The following is a 19,814-nucleotide window of genomic DNA, read 5'->3' on the forward strand; positions in this document are numbered from 1 at the left end:
AAACTATATATACCCATATATAAATAATTATATATATATATATATATACACTTCCTTCCATAACAAATTATTAATTTATTATATTTACCCAAATTAGTGCAACTAAATATGTCAGAAATAGTTTCCTTTAAATACTCCATACCGGTTTAAATAGTTTTCCGACACCGTCTCACTAAAACGTAAATATCTCTTATTAGGATAAGAATCTGATAATGAAATTAGTACCATTGGAAAGAGGACGAAAAATCATTGAATTTGAGCTCAAGAATGACCCAATTTCGATTTAAGATGACTAAGTTATGACCGTTTTAATTTTATGTCACAAACAGACAGAATAATTGGCTAAGCTCAAACACTACTGTGAGCGCGCCCACACTTAATTAGCTCACTTGAGCTCACACAAACGCACCCACACCAGATTAGCTCACTTGAGCTCACATGTATGCACCCACACCAGATAAATCTTCTGTTGACCAAACTTAATCCATGGTCCAGATTCACATGCGCACCAAAGTTTTATGCGCCGCGATGCACCATATCAATTCACATAAGTTTAATTAATCAAATGGCCCTAATTGGCGTATACACCCTATTATCCTACACCGCGCCGCACTGGATCAATTCTTTATTGTGCCGCCGCTCCACATGCGCCAGTTACCTAGTATATATATATATATATATATATATATATATATATATATATATATATATATATAAAATTATTTTCCTAACAAATAATAGGAAAATAAATCCTAATAAATTCCTAAAAATATCAGAAAAATTCCAGAAAATTACAGAACAATTCTAGAAAATAAAGAAACCATAATTAACTCTCTTGGGTCACAAATCCACCTATAGATTGATTTTAAAATATACATAACACCTATATATATCAATTAAAATCCAATAATCTAAAAATCAAATATAATAGTTTATACTTTTTAATTATTCCGATCTAACCATAATTTTTAAACAAATAAATTTAATTAAAGCCTTGATACTCAAGGTGAAATCCTTATGAGTTCTAAGAGGAAAGTTAGAGAAAACTCGCCTGAAGGTTTCGAAACGAAACCGACGCTTTAAGCTTTAATTATCTATTCCAATTCCGACGTCCTCCTTTTCAGATCCGACCTCCTCCTTGTCAGCCCTTCTTCTTCCTCTCTCTCTGTCTGTTTTATTTTTCTAACGTGTAAAACCTTTAACCCTAAAGCCTTATGTGTATTTTTATACACCTTAAATTCCAAATCCTATTCCAACTAGTATTATGAATTAAAATAATAATCTTTAAATAATTTATATCTATAAACATATATATATATATAAATATATATTACTTCCATAATTAACTCATTAGTTAATTAAATCATATATACTTATAAATATCAATAAATATATATCTATATATATATCTTTCCATAACAATTATTAATTAATTATATTTATATATAATTATATATATATATATATATAAATATAATTGATACAAAAGTGATCATTTAAATAATTAAATAACCACGGACCTTCATTAATTAACCCAATAAGGTTTCATACAAGCCCAAGACCACATCTTTTGGTCTAACTTTCCTTAAGCCCAATCCAATTAATTTAAATAAATAAGATAATTAATTAAATACAGAAATTAAAATAACTAATTACATGAAGCACATAAACAAACAAGAATTTACAACTAAGTCATATAATACCAATAAAATCAACACACCAATAATTCAATCAATAATCAACCACACAAACAATCAATCATCATACATAATCACGAAATATAACTTAATTAAAATAAGATAATTAATCTAGCACTCAATAAAATAAAATAAATCATTGAAAAATAAAATAAAATAATTAATCCTAATTAATAAATCTTTTAAAATTATCGGGGTATTACATTCTTCCCCCCTAACAAACGGAATTCCGTCCTCGGAATTCACAAATCCATGAAATAAAACTTTGATTATTTAATTTCAAATTTCATTATTCCTTTTATCCGTGTGGAAATTAACCCATCCACACATATTCATTATTAGCAGACACATCACGTAATTAGCTAATTCCATATTTATATAATTGATAAATATAAGTACACACTAGAGACTCTCACTGGACTAAAGCAGTTTCAACCGGATAGTGGGTATCTCATGTAAAACGCACACAAAGGTGGTTACGAGTCCTCCTTCTACCAGAGCCCACACATCCTTAAACCCAGCTACCCATCTCAATCGGCAATATACGCCTCCATCCTAACCACTAATCCTGAGACTCAAGCTTATATCATGGCCCATATATGTGTGTGTGTATGTATGTATGTATATATATATATATATATATATATATATATATATATATATATAAAATCCATTATATCCACATAAAAGTAAACTATCCAACCATATTATTTCAATGCCATACCATCCAACTATTCCGTTGACCTGACACGAATAAGTATGACTTAACGCTATGGTTAATCCGTTCCCTTATAAATATATAGGTAGGACTTAACTTCTTTGATTAATCCGTCCCTGAAATACCACCGTCCCATACCGGTGTATTAAACCATACAATTCATAAATAAATAGGTAGGACTTAACTATTCCGTTAATCCGTCCCTAAAATACCTCCATATTATTTTATTGGTGCATAAATCCATAAAACCCATACTTCAAAATTAGGGGAAGACTCAACGATTTACCAATACCTTCTAAATCGATGTCTTACCATTTTTCTGATAAGACTCAATGATTTACCATTAGGACACACTAACGGACCGAATATAGAATACAATGAATCCTAAACTTAAGCTCTAAGTAAAAGAGTACACAACGCGGAAGTCACACAACGAAAGACACCCTAGGGACACTTGAACCTGGAGTGCTCTGATACCAACTGTGATACCCCCTGATTTCGGAACACGGATTGATCAAGTCCGCGCACAAAATCAAGGGATATCAACACAATTTAAGTATTTAACAAGCACAGAATATAAAGATGAATAATAAAGAATAAATAAACCGCTGAAGAAAACTAATAAATAAATATTACTTAATGATTCTCCAACAATTACAATTCGGAAATCCCATAACGCAAGGACCCCTTAAAACATTATCCAATAATCCAATACTATTTAAAAGTACACAAGATGAATAGGCGAATGACAGTCTCCCAGCTGTGGATCCTCAACCTCGAGACTGGAACCTCTAATAACCTGAAAAATAAATCGTGGGTTAAACCCTACGAGCAAGTTCACTCTACCAGGCCTCTGAAAACCAATAAGCAGATCATCTCTGATCAAAACCAAACCTAATAAAGTTTTAACTTTAATAAAGCACGATATACATGTCTATATATAATTATATATACTATACTAATCACATCCATTAATAGGTTTATTAAATTTCCATACCTATTAAATAATTATTAAAATAATATTCATACCTAGACCAATCTACCATTTCATTTTATAAAAACTCCTTTGACCTTAATCCCATCCTAGTCAATTGTTTAATCATTTAAACAACAAATTATAATAAAATAAATACTCTATTTAATCCCAACCCGATAATGATTTTAATTGTTTAAATCACATATTCAAAATCCAAGTTTTGACAAATCATCCACGTCTTCCCCAATATTATTTTATTAATGTAAAATAATACACTAACCAGTAAGTACTAAACTATTCTCATTTAAGAATATCTAACCCTAATCCAATCCATACATACAACAACCATAGATGATATTTTAATCATCTAACACATAACAACGTAATTATGCTTTGGCAAATCAACCATGCCATTGTAAATATTTTTATTCATATATTGGCAATTCAACCATGCCTCCATAAGTATATTTATTTATACATTGGCAATTCAACCATACCTCCGTGTATGTATATTTATACATTGGCAATTCAACCATGCCTCCACAGGTATATTTATTCATACATTTAATTAGCAATTCATCCATGCTTTCCATATATGTATTCTATTCATACACATATTTAGGTAATATATTTAATCATTTGACAATTCATCCATGCCCACACTTTAACCATGAATTAACTTTAAAATTAACAATACGCTAAATCATACATAGCCATCACATGCATATTATACGCATATCATTAATTTAACAACCAGCCTATTAAGATATGCCAAATAAGAATGATAATATTAATCATCTTAAATGATTTATATATATATATACCTACACATATGTTATTTAATGTATATATGTTTTTAACACCTTCTTTAATAATCCTTGATTATTTAAAATCAATATACATACATACATACATACATATATATATATATATATATATATATATATATATATATTCATCCTTCCATACAACTCATAGACAAATTAAACTATATATACCCATATATAAATAATTATATATATATATATATATACACTTCCTTCCATAACAAATTATTAATTTATTATATTTACCCAAATTAGTGCAACTAAATATGTCAGAAATAGTTTCCTTTAAATACTCCATACCGGTTTAAATAGTTTTCCGACACCGTCTCACTAAAACGTAAATATCTCTTATTAGGATAAGAATCTGATAATGAAATTAGTACCATTGGAAAGAGGACGAAAAATCATTGAATTTGAGCTCAAGAATGACCCAATTTCGATTTAAGATGACTAAGTTATGACCGTTTTAATTTTATGTCACAAACAGACAGAATAATTGGCTAAGCTCAAACACTACTGTGAGCGCGCCCACACTTAATTAGCTCACTTGAGCTCACACAAACGCACCCACACCAGATTAGCTCACTTGAGCTCACATGTATGCACCCACACCAGATAAATCTTCTGTTGACCAAACTTAATCCATGGTCCTGATTCACATGCGCACCAAAGTTTTATGCGCCGCGATGCACCATATCAATTCACATAAGTTTAATTAATCAAATGGCCCTAATTGGCGTATACACCCTATTATCCTACACCGCGCCGCACTGGATCAATTCTTTATTGTGCCGCCGCTCCACATGCGCCAGTTACCTAGTATATATATATATATATATATATATATATATATATATATAATTATTTTCCTAACAAATAATAGGAAAATAAATCCTAATAAATTCCTAAAAATATCAGAAAAATTCCAGAAAATTACAGAACAATTCTAGAAAATAAAGAAACCATAATTAACTCTCTTGGGTCACAAATCCACCTATAGATTGATTTTAAAATATACATAACACCTATATATATCAATTAAAATTCAATAATCTAAAAATCAAATATAATAGTTTATACTTTTTAATTATTCCGATCTAACCATAATTTTTAAACAAATAAATTTAATTAAAGCCTTGATACTCAAGGTGAAATCCTTATGAGTTCTAAGAGGAAAGTTAGAGAAAACTCGCCTGAAGGTTTCGAAACGAAACCGACGCTTTAAGCTTTAATTATCTCTTCCAATTCCGACGTCCTCCTTTTCAGATCCGACCTCCTCCTTGTCAGCCCTTCTTCTTCCTCTCTCTCTGTCTGTTTTATTTTTCTAACGTGTAAAACCTTTAACCCTAAAGCCTTATGTGTATTTTTATACACCTTAAATTCCAAATCCTATTCCAACTAGTATTATGAATTAAAATAATAATCTTTAAATAATTTATATCTATAAACATATATATATATATAAATATATATTCCTTCCATAATTAACTCATTAGTTAATTAAATCATATATACTTATAAATATCAATAAATATATATCTATATATATATCTTTCCATAACAATTATTAATTAATTATATTTATATATAATTATATATATATATATATATATATAAATATAATTGATACAAAAGTGATCATTTAAATAATTAAATAACCACGGACCTTCATTAATTAACCCAATAAGGTTTCATACAAGCCCAAGACCACATCTTTTGGTCTAACTTTCCTTAAGCCCAATCCAATTAATTTAAATAAATAAGATAATTAATTAAATACATAAATTAAAATAACTAATTACATGAACCACATAAACAAACAAGAATTTACAACTAAGTCATATAATACCAATAAAATCAACACACCAATAATTCAATCAATAATCAACCACACAAACAATCAATCATCATACATAATCATGAAATATAACTTAATTAAAATAAGATAATTAATCTAGCACTCAATAAAATAAAATAAATCATTGAAAAATAAAATAAAATAATTAATCCTAATTAATAAATCTTTTAAAATTATCGGGGTATTACAGCCGAGGAACCCTTCGTTTGCTCCAACAATCTGAACTGATATAAGGGGTGTGTCTATTTTATATGGCATTTAAGTGCCTAGGATGAAGGGAACAACAAGTCAAATAGCATAATTGGTGGTAGAGCCATCTATAGATGGCGCTCCATATTTTGCATTTAATTTGTAGTTAAGATATCTCTTCTAATATCAGTTTTTTGCTTCTCAAACGTGTCCAAGCTAGCTTGCACCAATTGATCATCTCAGCCATTCAAAAAGATGTTGATCCAGTGGTCGACATTACACAGCCTCGCCTATAAATAGGACTCATTTATGCCTGAGTAAAAGGTCATGCACCAATCACTATTTACACTTCACAGTGTATTCACATGTAGTCATTCACATTTATTATATTGTAGCTTAACTCCTGCAGCATAACTGAAGGTCTTGTCTTATGTTTTGTTTTCCAATCATTTGTCTTCAAGTTTATAACACTCACATTTTGTTTTAGGGTAACCTTTACTTTGATACACTTGATGATTAACTCATTTAAATGCTTTATTTCACTATTTCCCGTTTGGGCGAGAAATATATTGCAACTAGGATCAAAACCTTGTAGCAATCATTTTGTGTAATTTATCTTTATTTACTTACAAAATGAATGATGTGAAAAATTACTATTTTCTATAACTGTTGTGATGATTTTATCTCTTTTTACTTGAATATAAAAATACCAAAAAGACCTACTTTGTTAGCAGAGCCCTTTGATAAGAGTTAAAATTGTGAAGGGCCTTTTAAAGGCTCGTTACAGCTCTACATATCGTCTAAGTCATATTAGGATAAGTTTACAACCCTAACAGCACAGTAGCACCAAGAATATCTGTTTGCCTTGTGGACTGCTCGGTCTTAGAACCAGCTTAACTACAAATGGAATAGAATATGGTTCTGGCATGTAACGACCCAAATCCGAGGGTCCGGATCGCTAACCGAGTCCTAATTTGACCCGGGAACACCCAAGGGTAAAATGATAATTTTGACCAAAACAATGTATTAAAGGTCATAATAAAGTCATTATGGTCATTACTAATCAAATTGATTCACCTTAAATTGGTGTACTTAGAGTTACAAGGGTAATTTGGTATTTTTGGACCATGCAACGCATTGGGGACCTTACAACTGTCATCTAGGTCGTATCTAGTCACTTAGATTCATTTGTAAATGAAAATAGACAACTTGGTTCGAGGTCACCTGTTTTAGGGCTAAAAAAAGGTAAAAAAGTCATTCCGAGCCATTCTGCTCGCATTCTGGCGGGACTATAGTGATCTAAACCCCATAAACACCCTGTGTGTGATAAAGCTCGACTCCGAGACATAGGTTGATCAGGTCCAAGCCCAAACCCGAGGGAATATCAAACAATTAATATTTAAATGAACACATAATATAAAAGAATTTAATGACTAAATAATAAAGTTGAAAGAATTCTAAATATAAAATCCTCAAAAGTTATAGATTAATATAATCCAAACTTCCCAAAACCTTCAATACGTACAACTTAAGAATCCGTCTAGTGGACCCCTAATAAAATCCCAATAAAAAGTAAAGTACAGAAATAAAATCCAAAAACTAAAATATGAAAGCAAATCTTACGTTATCGGAAGAGTGAATGACCGTCTCTGCTCAGCTCAAACAAGCTCTAAGACTGGAATCGTCCGATACCTAAAAAATGATAGTGGGTTAGGCTCACGAATAAGTTCTATTCTAATTACAATCCAAACAGAGACCCAATATGCAGATACATCATAAATATCTCAACAATATCTATCTAGTCCATGCATATATATATCCACACTAAGGGACTCTCACTGGACTACAAATGGGGTCTCAACCTGAGTAGAAGGTATCATGCAAAATACACCAAAGGTGGGCATGAGTACCTAAACCTAACATGGTACACCTCAACCATCATAGCCAGTTATGCATTCCAATGCGTATACGCTCCCTAACCATCGATTCTGAGACTCAAGCTCAAATCGTGGTACCATAATCATATATTTAAAATCCATCCAAAACCAGAGTATGTCATTCAATTGTTCGTTGATCAGACATAAAATACAAGTAACAACTAATCCAGTTAGTCACTCAACTTACTCAGTTGATCTAACTTAAATATAACTAACAAATAATCCAGTTAGTCACTCAACTTACTCAGTTGATCTAACTTAAATATAAGTATGATTTAATTTTATAATCCATTCATTTATTCGAGAGTAGGTAGGACTTAGCGTTTTGACCTAAACCATCCCTAGTATACCACTGTCCTATACTGGTGCATACAATCCATAACATCCATGTAATTGACAGAATATAATTTAATGGTTCATTAATTAACATCCAGAATAACGTCCATGTAATTAACAATTTAAATAATTTAATTTGAACTTTAATTAGTCCAATAATTGATAAAGTAGTAATCAATAGTGCGCCAATTAAAATCCAGGGAATGATATAATATAAATCAGATAACCAACTGAACATATTATATTCAATTATACTTAAGTACAATCATACTAATGCATTTAGCTTGCTCGAACAACAACAAGCAAGTAAATATTCCATATCCACTGACAGCATGCAAATAAATAATTAAATTTCATGATATCTAGTAATATTAGCATATTAGCATATACTAACTGTTTTAGGATTTTAACAAGTTGATTTAAATCATTAAAACCCCCATTTAAAACCTAGAATTCCATTTCAACCCCTAAAGTTCAAAAAACCACCAAAAATACACTTACTGGTGTATTTAAACAAGAGAGCCGGCTCTCCCTCATGGAGAGCCGGCTTTCTCACTTAGGGAGCCGGCTCCCTCCTTTAGGGAGCCAGCTCTCTCTCCCATAGAGAGCCGTAAACTGATCTGATTGTTTCCTTTGCCTCCGACTACGTTGCAGAATCTTCTGTAATGTCTAATACAGTTCCTAGAGTTCAATTTTATGTCCCAAAATTACTCAGAAAACATATAAACTCCAGTATGCATCATTAACAGAAATTTAAATTAATACGAAGAAACAGATTAAATTTACAACACATATACAGATTAATTCTGATTTAATAAGCATACAAGATTAATTTAATGTTCGATTAAAATCCTAGAGATCATCTAGGCTTACACAGAACACAGGTCAAGGGGAGAGAGTAAGAATAAAACTTGCCTTGGAGAATTCAGTTTTGAAACCTTAACATCGTCTTCCTAAGTTTTCCGACGACTTATGTTCACTGTCAACCTCCTACTGCTCTGGTTTAAATCCATAAGCAATACATTCCCTCCTCCTTGGTCTGTCCTTTAATCTACAGCCGAAACCCTACACGTTCTCTCTATTCTCTCAAACCTCACTGTTCTTTCTCTCTACTTCCACTGTTACGGGAATAGGGTTCTAAACCCTTCGCAAACCATTAATGATGTATTTATAGGCCAACTTAGGGTAACCTAATTCTAATTACACTTAGGGAATGAAAAGAAAAGTCGGTTAACTCGTGAAGAATATAAAACTCTAGAATTATATTATACATTAAATAATGACTAAAATTACAATTCAATTATTAATAATTAATAACAATTAAACTAATCCACATATACTTATATACCCATATATACATATATATACATCCATGGGTATCAACTGTACCAATTTAATCCAACCCATCCAATCACATCCTTAATAAAATTAAATACTTTACTTTAAACAATTAATTTTACACATTTAATTCAAATTGTCTATCATAAAATTTCAATTACACAAATAATACCAATTAAACAAATAAAGTAATTTAACCAATTAATGAACATCCACATAAGCATATAATTTAATTACACAAAGAAATCAATTTAAACAATTAAACAATTAACAATTAAACAAATTGACAAATAAATCAAGTAAATAATTTTAAAATGCACAAAAACCATAAAAGAAAATACCGAGACTATTCTTTTAAAATTAGGGGTATTACACTGTGTGACCCATACTTAAAACTCGGAGCCAACGGAAAAAGTAAAAAAATAAATAAATAGTTCCTTGGATTTAATACCAAGTGCTCGAGTTATGCCCTCCGAGCACTCGAAGGACACTCTAATCACCTCCTGTGCGCGCAGGGCCCCTTGTCAGCCGAACGCTCAGGCCTGCCCAGAAAATGAGCACTTTGCCCTTTCTTGCCCCGTTCCTTTTCCCGAACACCCTCTTGGTCATTTTTTACCTTAATGCCCCTGTCCTAACTCACAAGCATGAATAAAATGCAAAAATGAAGTTTTTTTTTTCGAAATTTAAAAAATGAAGTTAATACATCAATTTATACATTTATATCATTTAAAACCCATGGCATTGCTAACATAAGTCATAAAGATCAATTACATGCCCCAAAATACATTTGAAGTAGTCCAAAAGAATGTAAATGTAAGTCTAAACCTTTAAAGTCATATTTACAATGTTTTACAAAGGAAATTACATCAACTGAACATTTATTACAAAATTAACAAAAGATGCTCCCGTCCACCTTAACTATACTTGTGAGGGTCCATTATCAACCACGACTCCGCCACAACCTAAAAAATGTTAATGAAAGAAGTGAAGACAGAGGTTCAGTAGAAAATGCCTAAGGCGCCAACTTTGGACTCCCTTAAGCCATACAACACACATTAGGGATAAAAGAGAACCAATATCATACATTGGGGGTTTTATCACATTTGTATCACAATGTCAGTCTCATCAACAACATTTATACAACAGATAATAAATGTGCATGAAATTACAATGCAATGCACAACCGTCGCTAAACTTGGTTTCTACCGACCTTAACTCACACCGAAAACCGCTAACTGACTTTACCGAGGTGAAATTTAATTAGTATCCCTGATTCTAAATTCGGCAACCATTTGGGGCCTAGTAATTAACTTTTCACGTCCTAAACCGGCACGCGGTCCCTCTAGATCGTATTAGCACCGGACTCGTGAAATTCGATTTATATTATAAAAATCTATTTCATGCCTTTTCTCATTTAACTTTCCCATCATGCCATGCATGCAATTCAATTTCATCAATTTAGTTTTAATAACATTCATATGCAACAATAACATAAACATAACATTTTCTAGAAGTAAGGTACAAACATAACATTCTCCATAAACCAACTATAAGTATGACATTCTCATATAACTCAATCACAAACATGTTCTTCATATAATCTATATCATCACAAATCATGCTAGTATTAATTATTTAAGCAAATTTGCACCGAAGCCATATTATACACGTATTTAACATGAAATTAAACACATTTTTATCCACATATTAGCATGTTTTTACCACTTTAACATCTTACTATCATGTCAATTCATACTTTAGCATTCAAGAATGAAGTTAATAAAAAATCATAACATGAATACTCAATAAAATGCAAAGTATGAGGCATTAGAAATCCCTACCTCAATTGTGTGCAACCAAACATGCCCTTAGCTAGCCAATCAAGCCCTAAGGCTAACCCCCAAATTCGAAATCCTTCTAGCCCATGCACCATTGGCCTAAAATAAAAGCTTTCTCCAAGCTATTTAACTTCCTATGGCTTAAGGAAAATCTCATTTTAACCTCTCCAAAATTTGAATTAAACATTGAAAACATATAATGTATATAGAGAGAGAAATAAAAGAGATGGAGTAAGAAGAAGGAATGTTGAAAAATGAAGAGGGAGAAGGGGGTTTGATTTGGTCTTGCAAATGAATCTTTAGCCCAAAGTGTGTCACTTATCACCTTGCGGGTGATTAGAGCTTTAGGTTAAGTTAGCACCTTGCCCTCATTTAAACAATTCAATGTCATCCTTGTCCCATAAAAATCTTCCCAATGTATAGATATAGATGTATGTATATGTGTGTGACAAAACCACAATGCTCCTTAATGCAAATGGCGAAACTGGGAGAAATTCCCGATTCCGAAAATCGTCCCGACTTTTGAAAAATTCAAAAATTAATCTTGTCACTTCTGATTGGCTTAAAATAAATAAAAATGCATTTCTGAAACTCTCGGCTCGAGAAATGACCTAAATGGCCATCGAAGCCCATGTGGCACACAAAACAATGCATGAAATAAATAAAATAAAAATTTAAAAAAATTCAGGACATTACATGTCACGCCCACGAGTGAGGTAACCCGCACCTTATCAACCCCTGGCACACTTTAAGCCAAATAACTTTACATTATTGTACTTTAGACGATGATTTCCATTTTGTGCACTTCTAATTTACTGCACTTTAGTTTAGTGTAGGTTTTTTCGCTCGTTTTATTTCACTGCTCCATAATATTATATTCGCAATACACTACATCATCTCCATCTCTATACTCATACACTGACCACGATGCGAGATTTTAAATTCTTGTTATAAAGACAATTGTAACCTAGAGTGTCTTTTTTGCCTCCTCCCAATCACTCGAACATGTTTTTATTAGGGATGACAAAACAGTCCGCCCAACCCCCGTTTTGGGGTCCGTTTAAGTGTTTTGAGTGGGATACACATTTTAGAAATGAAAACCCGTGTAGGTGCTGATGTTCGAACCTCTGACCTCCCTTTGGGAAATAGGAGCCTTGTACCGCTAGGCCACAGGCTTGTTGGTGAATAATGTTTATTTGATTTATTTTTCTATATACGAGTTATAAAAATATGAGTGAAAAATAGGAAGAAAATCAGAATTTAAATAGGGTGAGAGAACTTAAACGCGTACGTGACAAGTGCATCAAACTTATTATTTTATACTAAAAATTAAATGTTTAATTAGTGTTTTTTAGTAGTTAAATGTTCTTATCCACACTTTTCATGTGTTTATAGGGGTTAATTTCGTAATGGGAAGAAAATAAGCAAAAATGACAAAAATGCAAGAAATTATACTCCAAAAATGGATGTAAGGTTATTTATAGATGAAAAAAACACCATAAATATTGTAGGAGAGATGGTCCAGTGCACAATTACCTTTTAAGAAGTCTCAAATTCAAGACTTGAGTAAAGTACAAATGATAAAAAATTTTAATACACAGGAAATAGTAATTTTTAAAATACCAATTTCCCTCTTGTAATTTGAATTTGAAATTTCTTTTTCCTTTCTAAACTCTATAAATAGGGCAAAAGGATGTGGAGATGGGGAGTGAGTGAGAGATAGAATAGACTTTGAGTTTTATTGTCTTGTGTATTCTTCTTGTAATTTTTTTCCTATTCAATGAAAATCAATTTTTTAATTCTATGTGTTATTTTTTTGTTAGTAACAAGCTTAAGCATCCCTCTTAAGGTAGTGATGAAGCCACCATGACTGAAATACAAAAATACAAGTGAATTTATTTTACTTCTTGTATGAAATTTTCTTTTGAAAATATTGATTTTATTATTTTATTATGAGTTTTATATGTATAACATTTAGAGGAAGGATTCTTCATGTTTGTCAAGTAATGATCTTCGGAAAATGCCTACATCTATTTACCTTTTTAGCAAAGTTAAACAGATTAAGTGAAAAAAATGTACTCTTACGTATAAGCAAGTGTCATTTAATGTCCTATTTTTCTTTATCTTTTCAAGTTATAATGTACTGGTAAAGTGAATTGCTTATTTTAAAAAAAATCATATAAGAAAAAATATATATTTTTATCCATGGTGGTGAATTCTTCTACCTTGAGATTTTCCGCTTTATTTGATAACAAATTTTGAATTCTAATTTTAATTTTATTATTCAAGAATCAAACATTTTTAAAAAAATTATTTTTTTTCACCTCATAAATTATACTTTTGAATTTGAATTGATTACGGAATCTCATATTGAATGTGTGATTCGACCTTTCTTATCTTATGTAATCTTTAGTTTAATTTTTATAATTTTTTTTTATATTTATAAGAAGTGTCGAGAATTAACGACAAAATTCATAATTCTTCGTTGGCTGTGTGAGATATGGTGGAACTGATTACGTAGTATTTGTTAAATGATTTTGAGTAAATGGTTAGATTGTCATTCTATTACCTTTAGGCCGTCATCTGGCACAATCTAAAAGAATGTGTTGTTCACACTCTAAGTGCAGATTTAGAACTTAGCCGCACCGGTGAATAAAACAAAAAAAAAAAAAAAACGATTTAGTCGAGTGATATTAAATTCAATAAGAGCTTTATTTTACCTAATCTATATTTTTTTGAATTATTTATCGGAGGCTCGTATTTGACTTCAGATGCTCACATTCAGACATGGATTTGTGAGCATTGAACGTCCACTTAATTTTTAATAAAATTTAAAAATGCAAACAGGACACGATGACATATTTATGAAAGAGAAAAGAAAAAAAAACGAAAAAGAAAAAGACAAAGATAGAAAACAATTGTTAATTTTTTTTTTTTTAACCTGACGAAAGAAATGACATTGAACCTACATCAAAGACTCACCACAAAGTAGACTTCAGTTTAGATATGCCATGAAAATTTCTTAATTCACTAATTTTTTAACTAAATATTCCGCCTTCAGTATACAGTATATATTAAAAATAAGAGTTGAAGATATTTTGTAGGTTGGATAATGAGAAAACAAATAGGGCTTACGTGTCAGTATGTGAGTCATTATTCAACTTTCACTGGGCCCTATTCCCGATTTCTAAGCCAAGGTGTCAAGCCACCACATAGCCAATCTAGTAAAGAGAGTACGGATATCATATATAGAGGATAAAATAACGATATATATATATATATATAATTCATATAGCAAAGGATATCACACAGCTGGCTCGGTTTTGTAGTTGAATGTGTATGTAGTATCTCCCATGGCTGCTTCCTCTTGTTGGGTTCCAATATTCTCAACTCCCAGTCTTAGATCACAATCCAATTCAATCTCCAAATCCCAAACTCTCCTTCTATCTGGTTCGAAACTTACCTATCAGTGTCTCGTAGTTTCGCATCCCATTCGATCCTGTCCGAACAAAACCATTCGGATCTCTGCCTCCATTTCAACGTCGGAGCCGGGGGTGCGCGTTGGCCCGGAGGATCTCGTGGCCTCCATTCTTTCCAAGGTCCGATTCGTTTTGTCTTCCTTCCATTTCTCTGCACTTGTTTATTAAATTTTTATCTCAATCAATTGGGCACTTAATTCTGATTAAATTGAGTGATTATTTAATCTAAGTGTTATTTATTTATTGTTGACTAGCGGGTGTCCTCTCCTTTTGAGTGAGACTAATCCCCTTGGGCTTGTATCTGACACTCGTTAGTTTTAGTTCAAGGAAAATGCCACTGTCTCTAGAGCCGGAATGGAAACCCCACATTTGTAGTTTATTCAATTCAATGTTTTGATAACACAAATTGGGTATAACTTAGAAATTTTAAGTATGGGTAAAATGTTATTGGACAATTCGAATAAGCGTAAAATAAAAAAATAAAAAAACTCTCCAATTTACAATTAGCACTTATAATTCAGCTATTAAAAATTTCAATTCTTAATTTTCAATTGTATCGGATAGCATTTTAGTGTACATTGTGCATTTTATAGTGATCATGCATTTTCAATATTGAGTGGATACATAAAGTATATAAGTAATAAACTACATGATGATGGACATGATTCTGTATGGTGCTTGGAAAATGGAATCACGGGGAGAAAACTTATTGGGTTTGTGATCAGGGGATTGAAGGAGAAAACTAATTGGGTTCGTGATCTAAGTGAGTGAATCGCAGTATCTATGTTCTGGATGGTATATTGCAATGAGTCAAAGTTGAATAACTGTATGATGAATTCATCGATTCGTTGATATGGCAGTGAGATGAAGCTAGCTGTGCAGAAGTTTTGAAACTCAAACTAGGAGGACAAGGGAAACTGGTGAGGTTCAAAGCTTATGCAATAGAAGAAATAGGAAAATAGAATGTTATAGCTGAAGGATAGCAAGCAATAGGCAGAAAGGGTAAGGAATGTGTCTACTTTAATTGCAGCCTATACATCTATAATGACTTGATAAATTGTAGATTGGGACACCATGATTATCGATATCTGACCCACAATTGTCTTGCATCCTGTTAGTGCTACTCTTGCGAGCTGAAATCTTCAACGATGAACATGCATTTTCTAGATTGAGTGAATACCCGTACCACATAAGGTTAACTCTATGATGAATTAGACGAATCCTCGAATTTGCAATCACGTGAAGCTAGCTGGGGCAAAAAATAAAAAAAATAAAATAAAACTTAATATTGAGAACAAAGGAGAAAATTGTAAAATCAATGATCATTGTTGAAAGACGATCTATAGGCAGAAAAGGAAAGGAATGTGTCTACTTTGGCTGCAGCCTATATGGAGCTATACATTTATAATTAACAGAGAAATTGTAGATTGGGGAGACCATAATTTTCTAAATCAAACCATGTTCCTAATTCATCCTACCAGTGCTACTTCTCCTGTTTTTATGTATCTCTTTATTGGCCATTTTTTTTTGTTTTTGAGTGTGCCTATCAGAGCAACAATATTTCTGCGATATCATCTGATTAGCTTCTAAGAGAAAAATCATAAAACAAACTTAGTAATTAATTAATTATTTAATTTTTATTAGGTTACACAAACAGATGGAGGAGTTACACTAAAAGCGGATGAACACAAAAAGGTTGCTGAAGTGGCTCAAGAATTGCAAAAATATTGTGTTGATGAGCCTGTGAAATGCCCTCTTATATTTGGAGGTAAAATCCAAGCAGTTCTATTTCACTTCATTTACTTCATCCAATCAGAAAAATACATATGAGTGTGAAACACTAACTTCTGGAAACATTCCTTTTATGGCATATCTAACTTCTTTACGGTACTAATTGTTTTGGCGTGCTTCATAAACTTGTATATATATATATATATATATATATATATATATATATATATTATTTTTTTTTCTTAATTGGTACTCACACACACATGCCTCCACTGAGGCTCGAACCCCTGACCTCCCTTTGGGAATTAGGATCCTGGTACCGTTAGGCTACTGGCCTGTTGGTATATTCTTAAAGTTGTGACTGTACAAAATAATTCTTAGATGTAAATATTTGCTTAAGCTTCTGGAAAGCAATGAAGCATTTTCCTTTTGTGTTGCCTGTGCTGGGCAAAGATTTGGTGCCCAAATGTCCTACATTGGATGTTCTATCTCACGGATTGATTTATTTTCCATGTCACTCCCATTAAGGTGGGAGGATTTAGCAAGAATAAGGGAGGGGGAATAACCTTCTCCATCACCACCAACACCTCTCTGTCTCTGTCTCTCTCTCTCGTGCACACACATTTAAATACATTGACTCATGCAATTTCAAATATAGACTATAGGAGTAATTAAATTTTACATATGCATGGATTATCAAAATTGTGGATAATTCACTTTGTCTGTTGAGATTCCGAACATGAATTAGTACTGGGAACTCTCTAACATTTCATGGTCTGCATATTGAAAACGTGGAAATGCGATCTCTTTTTATGAATTCTTTGATTTAGGAGTTTCTTAAGTAGTCTAATTTATGGATTAATAAAAGCAATTACGAGCTAACTAAGTTATACGCAGATTGGGATGTGGTTTATTGTTCGGTGCCTACATCACCCGGGGGTGGCTACAGGAGTGCATTCGGCCGCCTCATTTTCAAAGCAAAGGAATTGATTCAGGTCGTTGAAGCTCCCGACATTGTCAGAAACAAGGTGTCGTTTTCTGCCTTGGGGTTCCTTGATGGAGAGGTCTCTTTGAATGGTAAGTCTGCTGCATAAACTACTAATTGGCAGAGTAATTATCATAAGATATCTTCCAAGAGTGAAATTGAAATATATGATTTGGTAAGCTATGTGAGACCGGTGAACTCCCTTAACTTGACAAACCTGAACTAAGCATAGGCATGTTTGAGCATGTCATTTTTTTTTTCTTTTTTGCTGGTGTAGAATAATCTGTATATGCATTTACAGTTCTGATATTTATTATTGATCCTTGTTTCAAAATCTAGTCCAGACATCAATCTGGTCAACTGCATATGGATTGGTGTTGAGCCTTGGCCAGGAGTTCAGCTGTACTGGAAACTCATCCCAGTATTAATCGGCCAGAGCCAAACTTGGCAAAACTTGGATCCCTTACAAAAAAAACTTAGTCAATTTATTTTAAATTGAGTAAGTTTAATTTTACCTGGATTCAATTTCCCCATGCAACTGCCCAAAAACTTATTCCAGTATTAATTAGTCAGCACCGAACATGAGACTACGTGGCTTTTATGCAGCAGGAGTAATTGTTGGGATATATTTTATACATTTACCTGGTCCAGTTTTCCTCAAGGGTTTTTTTTTTTTTTTTCCACAGCTCAATGATATCCAGGCTACACTATGTTGGAAAACATTATAATTTGTTTCCCATGTGGCACCTTTTTCTTTTCCACTTCTTTCATTTATTTTAAATTTTACTTTATTTTTCCTTTAATTGGTTTTGTTTGTACCTGTTTCCAAATACTTGGCACAAGATTTTGTTGAATTGAGCTGAGTTATTTATTTCAACCCATGGGGGTCTTTCACCTTGATGTGAGGTGATTTCCTGTTTTAGCAGCTTTTAGACTGTTAAGTACGTAGGCATGATAGGATAATAAAAAATGAATGATGAATAATGATATTATTATTATTAATTACGAAAAGATATTTATTGGTATTGAAAGGATGAAGCAGATAAAGTTTCATTCGGTTGAGTTAATCATAAGACCTAGATACCAAATCAGAGGAATTGTCAGCTTGATTTCGTGCCTTGTCACTTCTTGATTTTGTACTGCCTGTAATATATCCTTTAAGATAACTATAGTAATCCCTAATTGTCTTGTAATGGATTTTCATTTGAATGTATAGGGAAGCTGAAGGCTCTGGATGAGAAATGGATTCAAGTGGTGTTTGAGCCACCTGAACTGAAAGTGGGATCATTACAGTTCCAGTATGGTGGTGAGAGTGAGGTTAAGCTGGAGATCACATACATCGATGACAAGATTAGGTTGGGGAAAGGCTCCAAAGGTTCTCTATTTGTCTTCCAAAGACGCAAATCAACTTCGTGAATTGTTTAACTAGAGGCAAATTTTTGTGCTGCTATTTCAATCTCTCTGGTCGGTGTAATATAAATGTGTAACATGATCTTCTCAGAAATTTCTACTATTGATGTGTTTTCTCACTGATTGGACTTATTTCTTTGCCCTTCTAATGAGTTACAGTCAAAAGTATTGTATCTATCAAATCTCGTATGGATATGGTTGTAAATTTGTTGTCGTCTAAATGTCTAATCCCGTTTGCAGTAGTTTACCAAAGGAGGGAGGCATTAATATTTGCTGTTCTAGCATTAGAGGTTGCCCAGTTTACCAAACAGCATAAAAGATATCCTTGAATGGGCAAGTTCATTTCAGATTTTGAAATGCTTAAAATTGGCCATGTTAAAACTCATAGAATGGTTGACGATGTTATGGTGGTCAGTAATGTTCTGATCCTGCTTTGATCATGTTCTTCCCATCAACAGATAACAGAAGTTTCCATGCAGAGAAATTATTTTCCAA

The 19,814-nt window shown here is 32.3% G+C and overlaps 1 protein-coding gene across 1 annotated transcript; it reads left to right on the plus strand.

Moving 5' to 3' along the window:
* Positions 1–15,001: 15,001 nt before the first annotated feature.
* LOC132308777 (probable plastid-lipid-associated protein 8, chloroplastic) lies at positions 15,002–19,438 on the plus strand. Its single transcript, XM_059806992.1, has 4 exons — positions 15,002–15,313; positions 16,838–16,961; positions 17,822–18,001; positions 19,126–19,438. The coding sequence occupies exons 1-4, from the start codon at positions 15,068–15,070 to the stop codon at positions 19,323–19,325; spliced, it is 750 nt and encodes a 249-aa protein (XP_059662975.1). The 5' UTR covers positions 15,002–15,067; the 3' UTR covers positions 19,326–19,438.
* Positions 19,439–19,814: the final 376 nt, after the last annotated feature.

The sequence above is a fragment of the Cornus florida genome, unplaced genomic scaffold (assembly GCF_030987335.1).
Source record: "Cornus florida cultivar Cherokee Brave unplaced genomic scaffold, ASM3098733v1 CherokeeBrave_3.0.0_Hap2_Chr05, whole genome shotgun sequence".
In the NCBI taxonomy this organism is placed as follows: domain Eukaryota; kingdom Viridiplantae; phylum Streptophyta; class Magnoliopsida; order Cornales; family Cornaceae; genus Cornus; species Cornus florida.

What these genes read in the sequence shown, in the direction of transcription:
- LOC132308777 (XM_059806992.1), top strand. Translation starts at nt 15,068, where the DNA reads ATGGCTGCTTCCTCTTGTTGGGTTCCAATATTCTCAACTCCCAGTCTT. An exon ending in TGGCCTCCATTCTTTCCAAG is followed by an intron (nt 15,314 to 16,837) that starts GTCCGATTCGTT and finishes AATTTTTATTAG; the next exon opens with GTTACACAAACAGATGGAGG. An exon ending in ATGCCCTCTTATATTTGGAG is followed by an intron (nt 16,962 to 17,821) that starts GTAAAATCCAAG and finishes AGTTATACGCAG; the next exon opens with ATTGGGATGTGGTTTATTGT.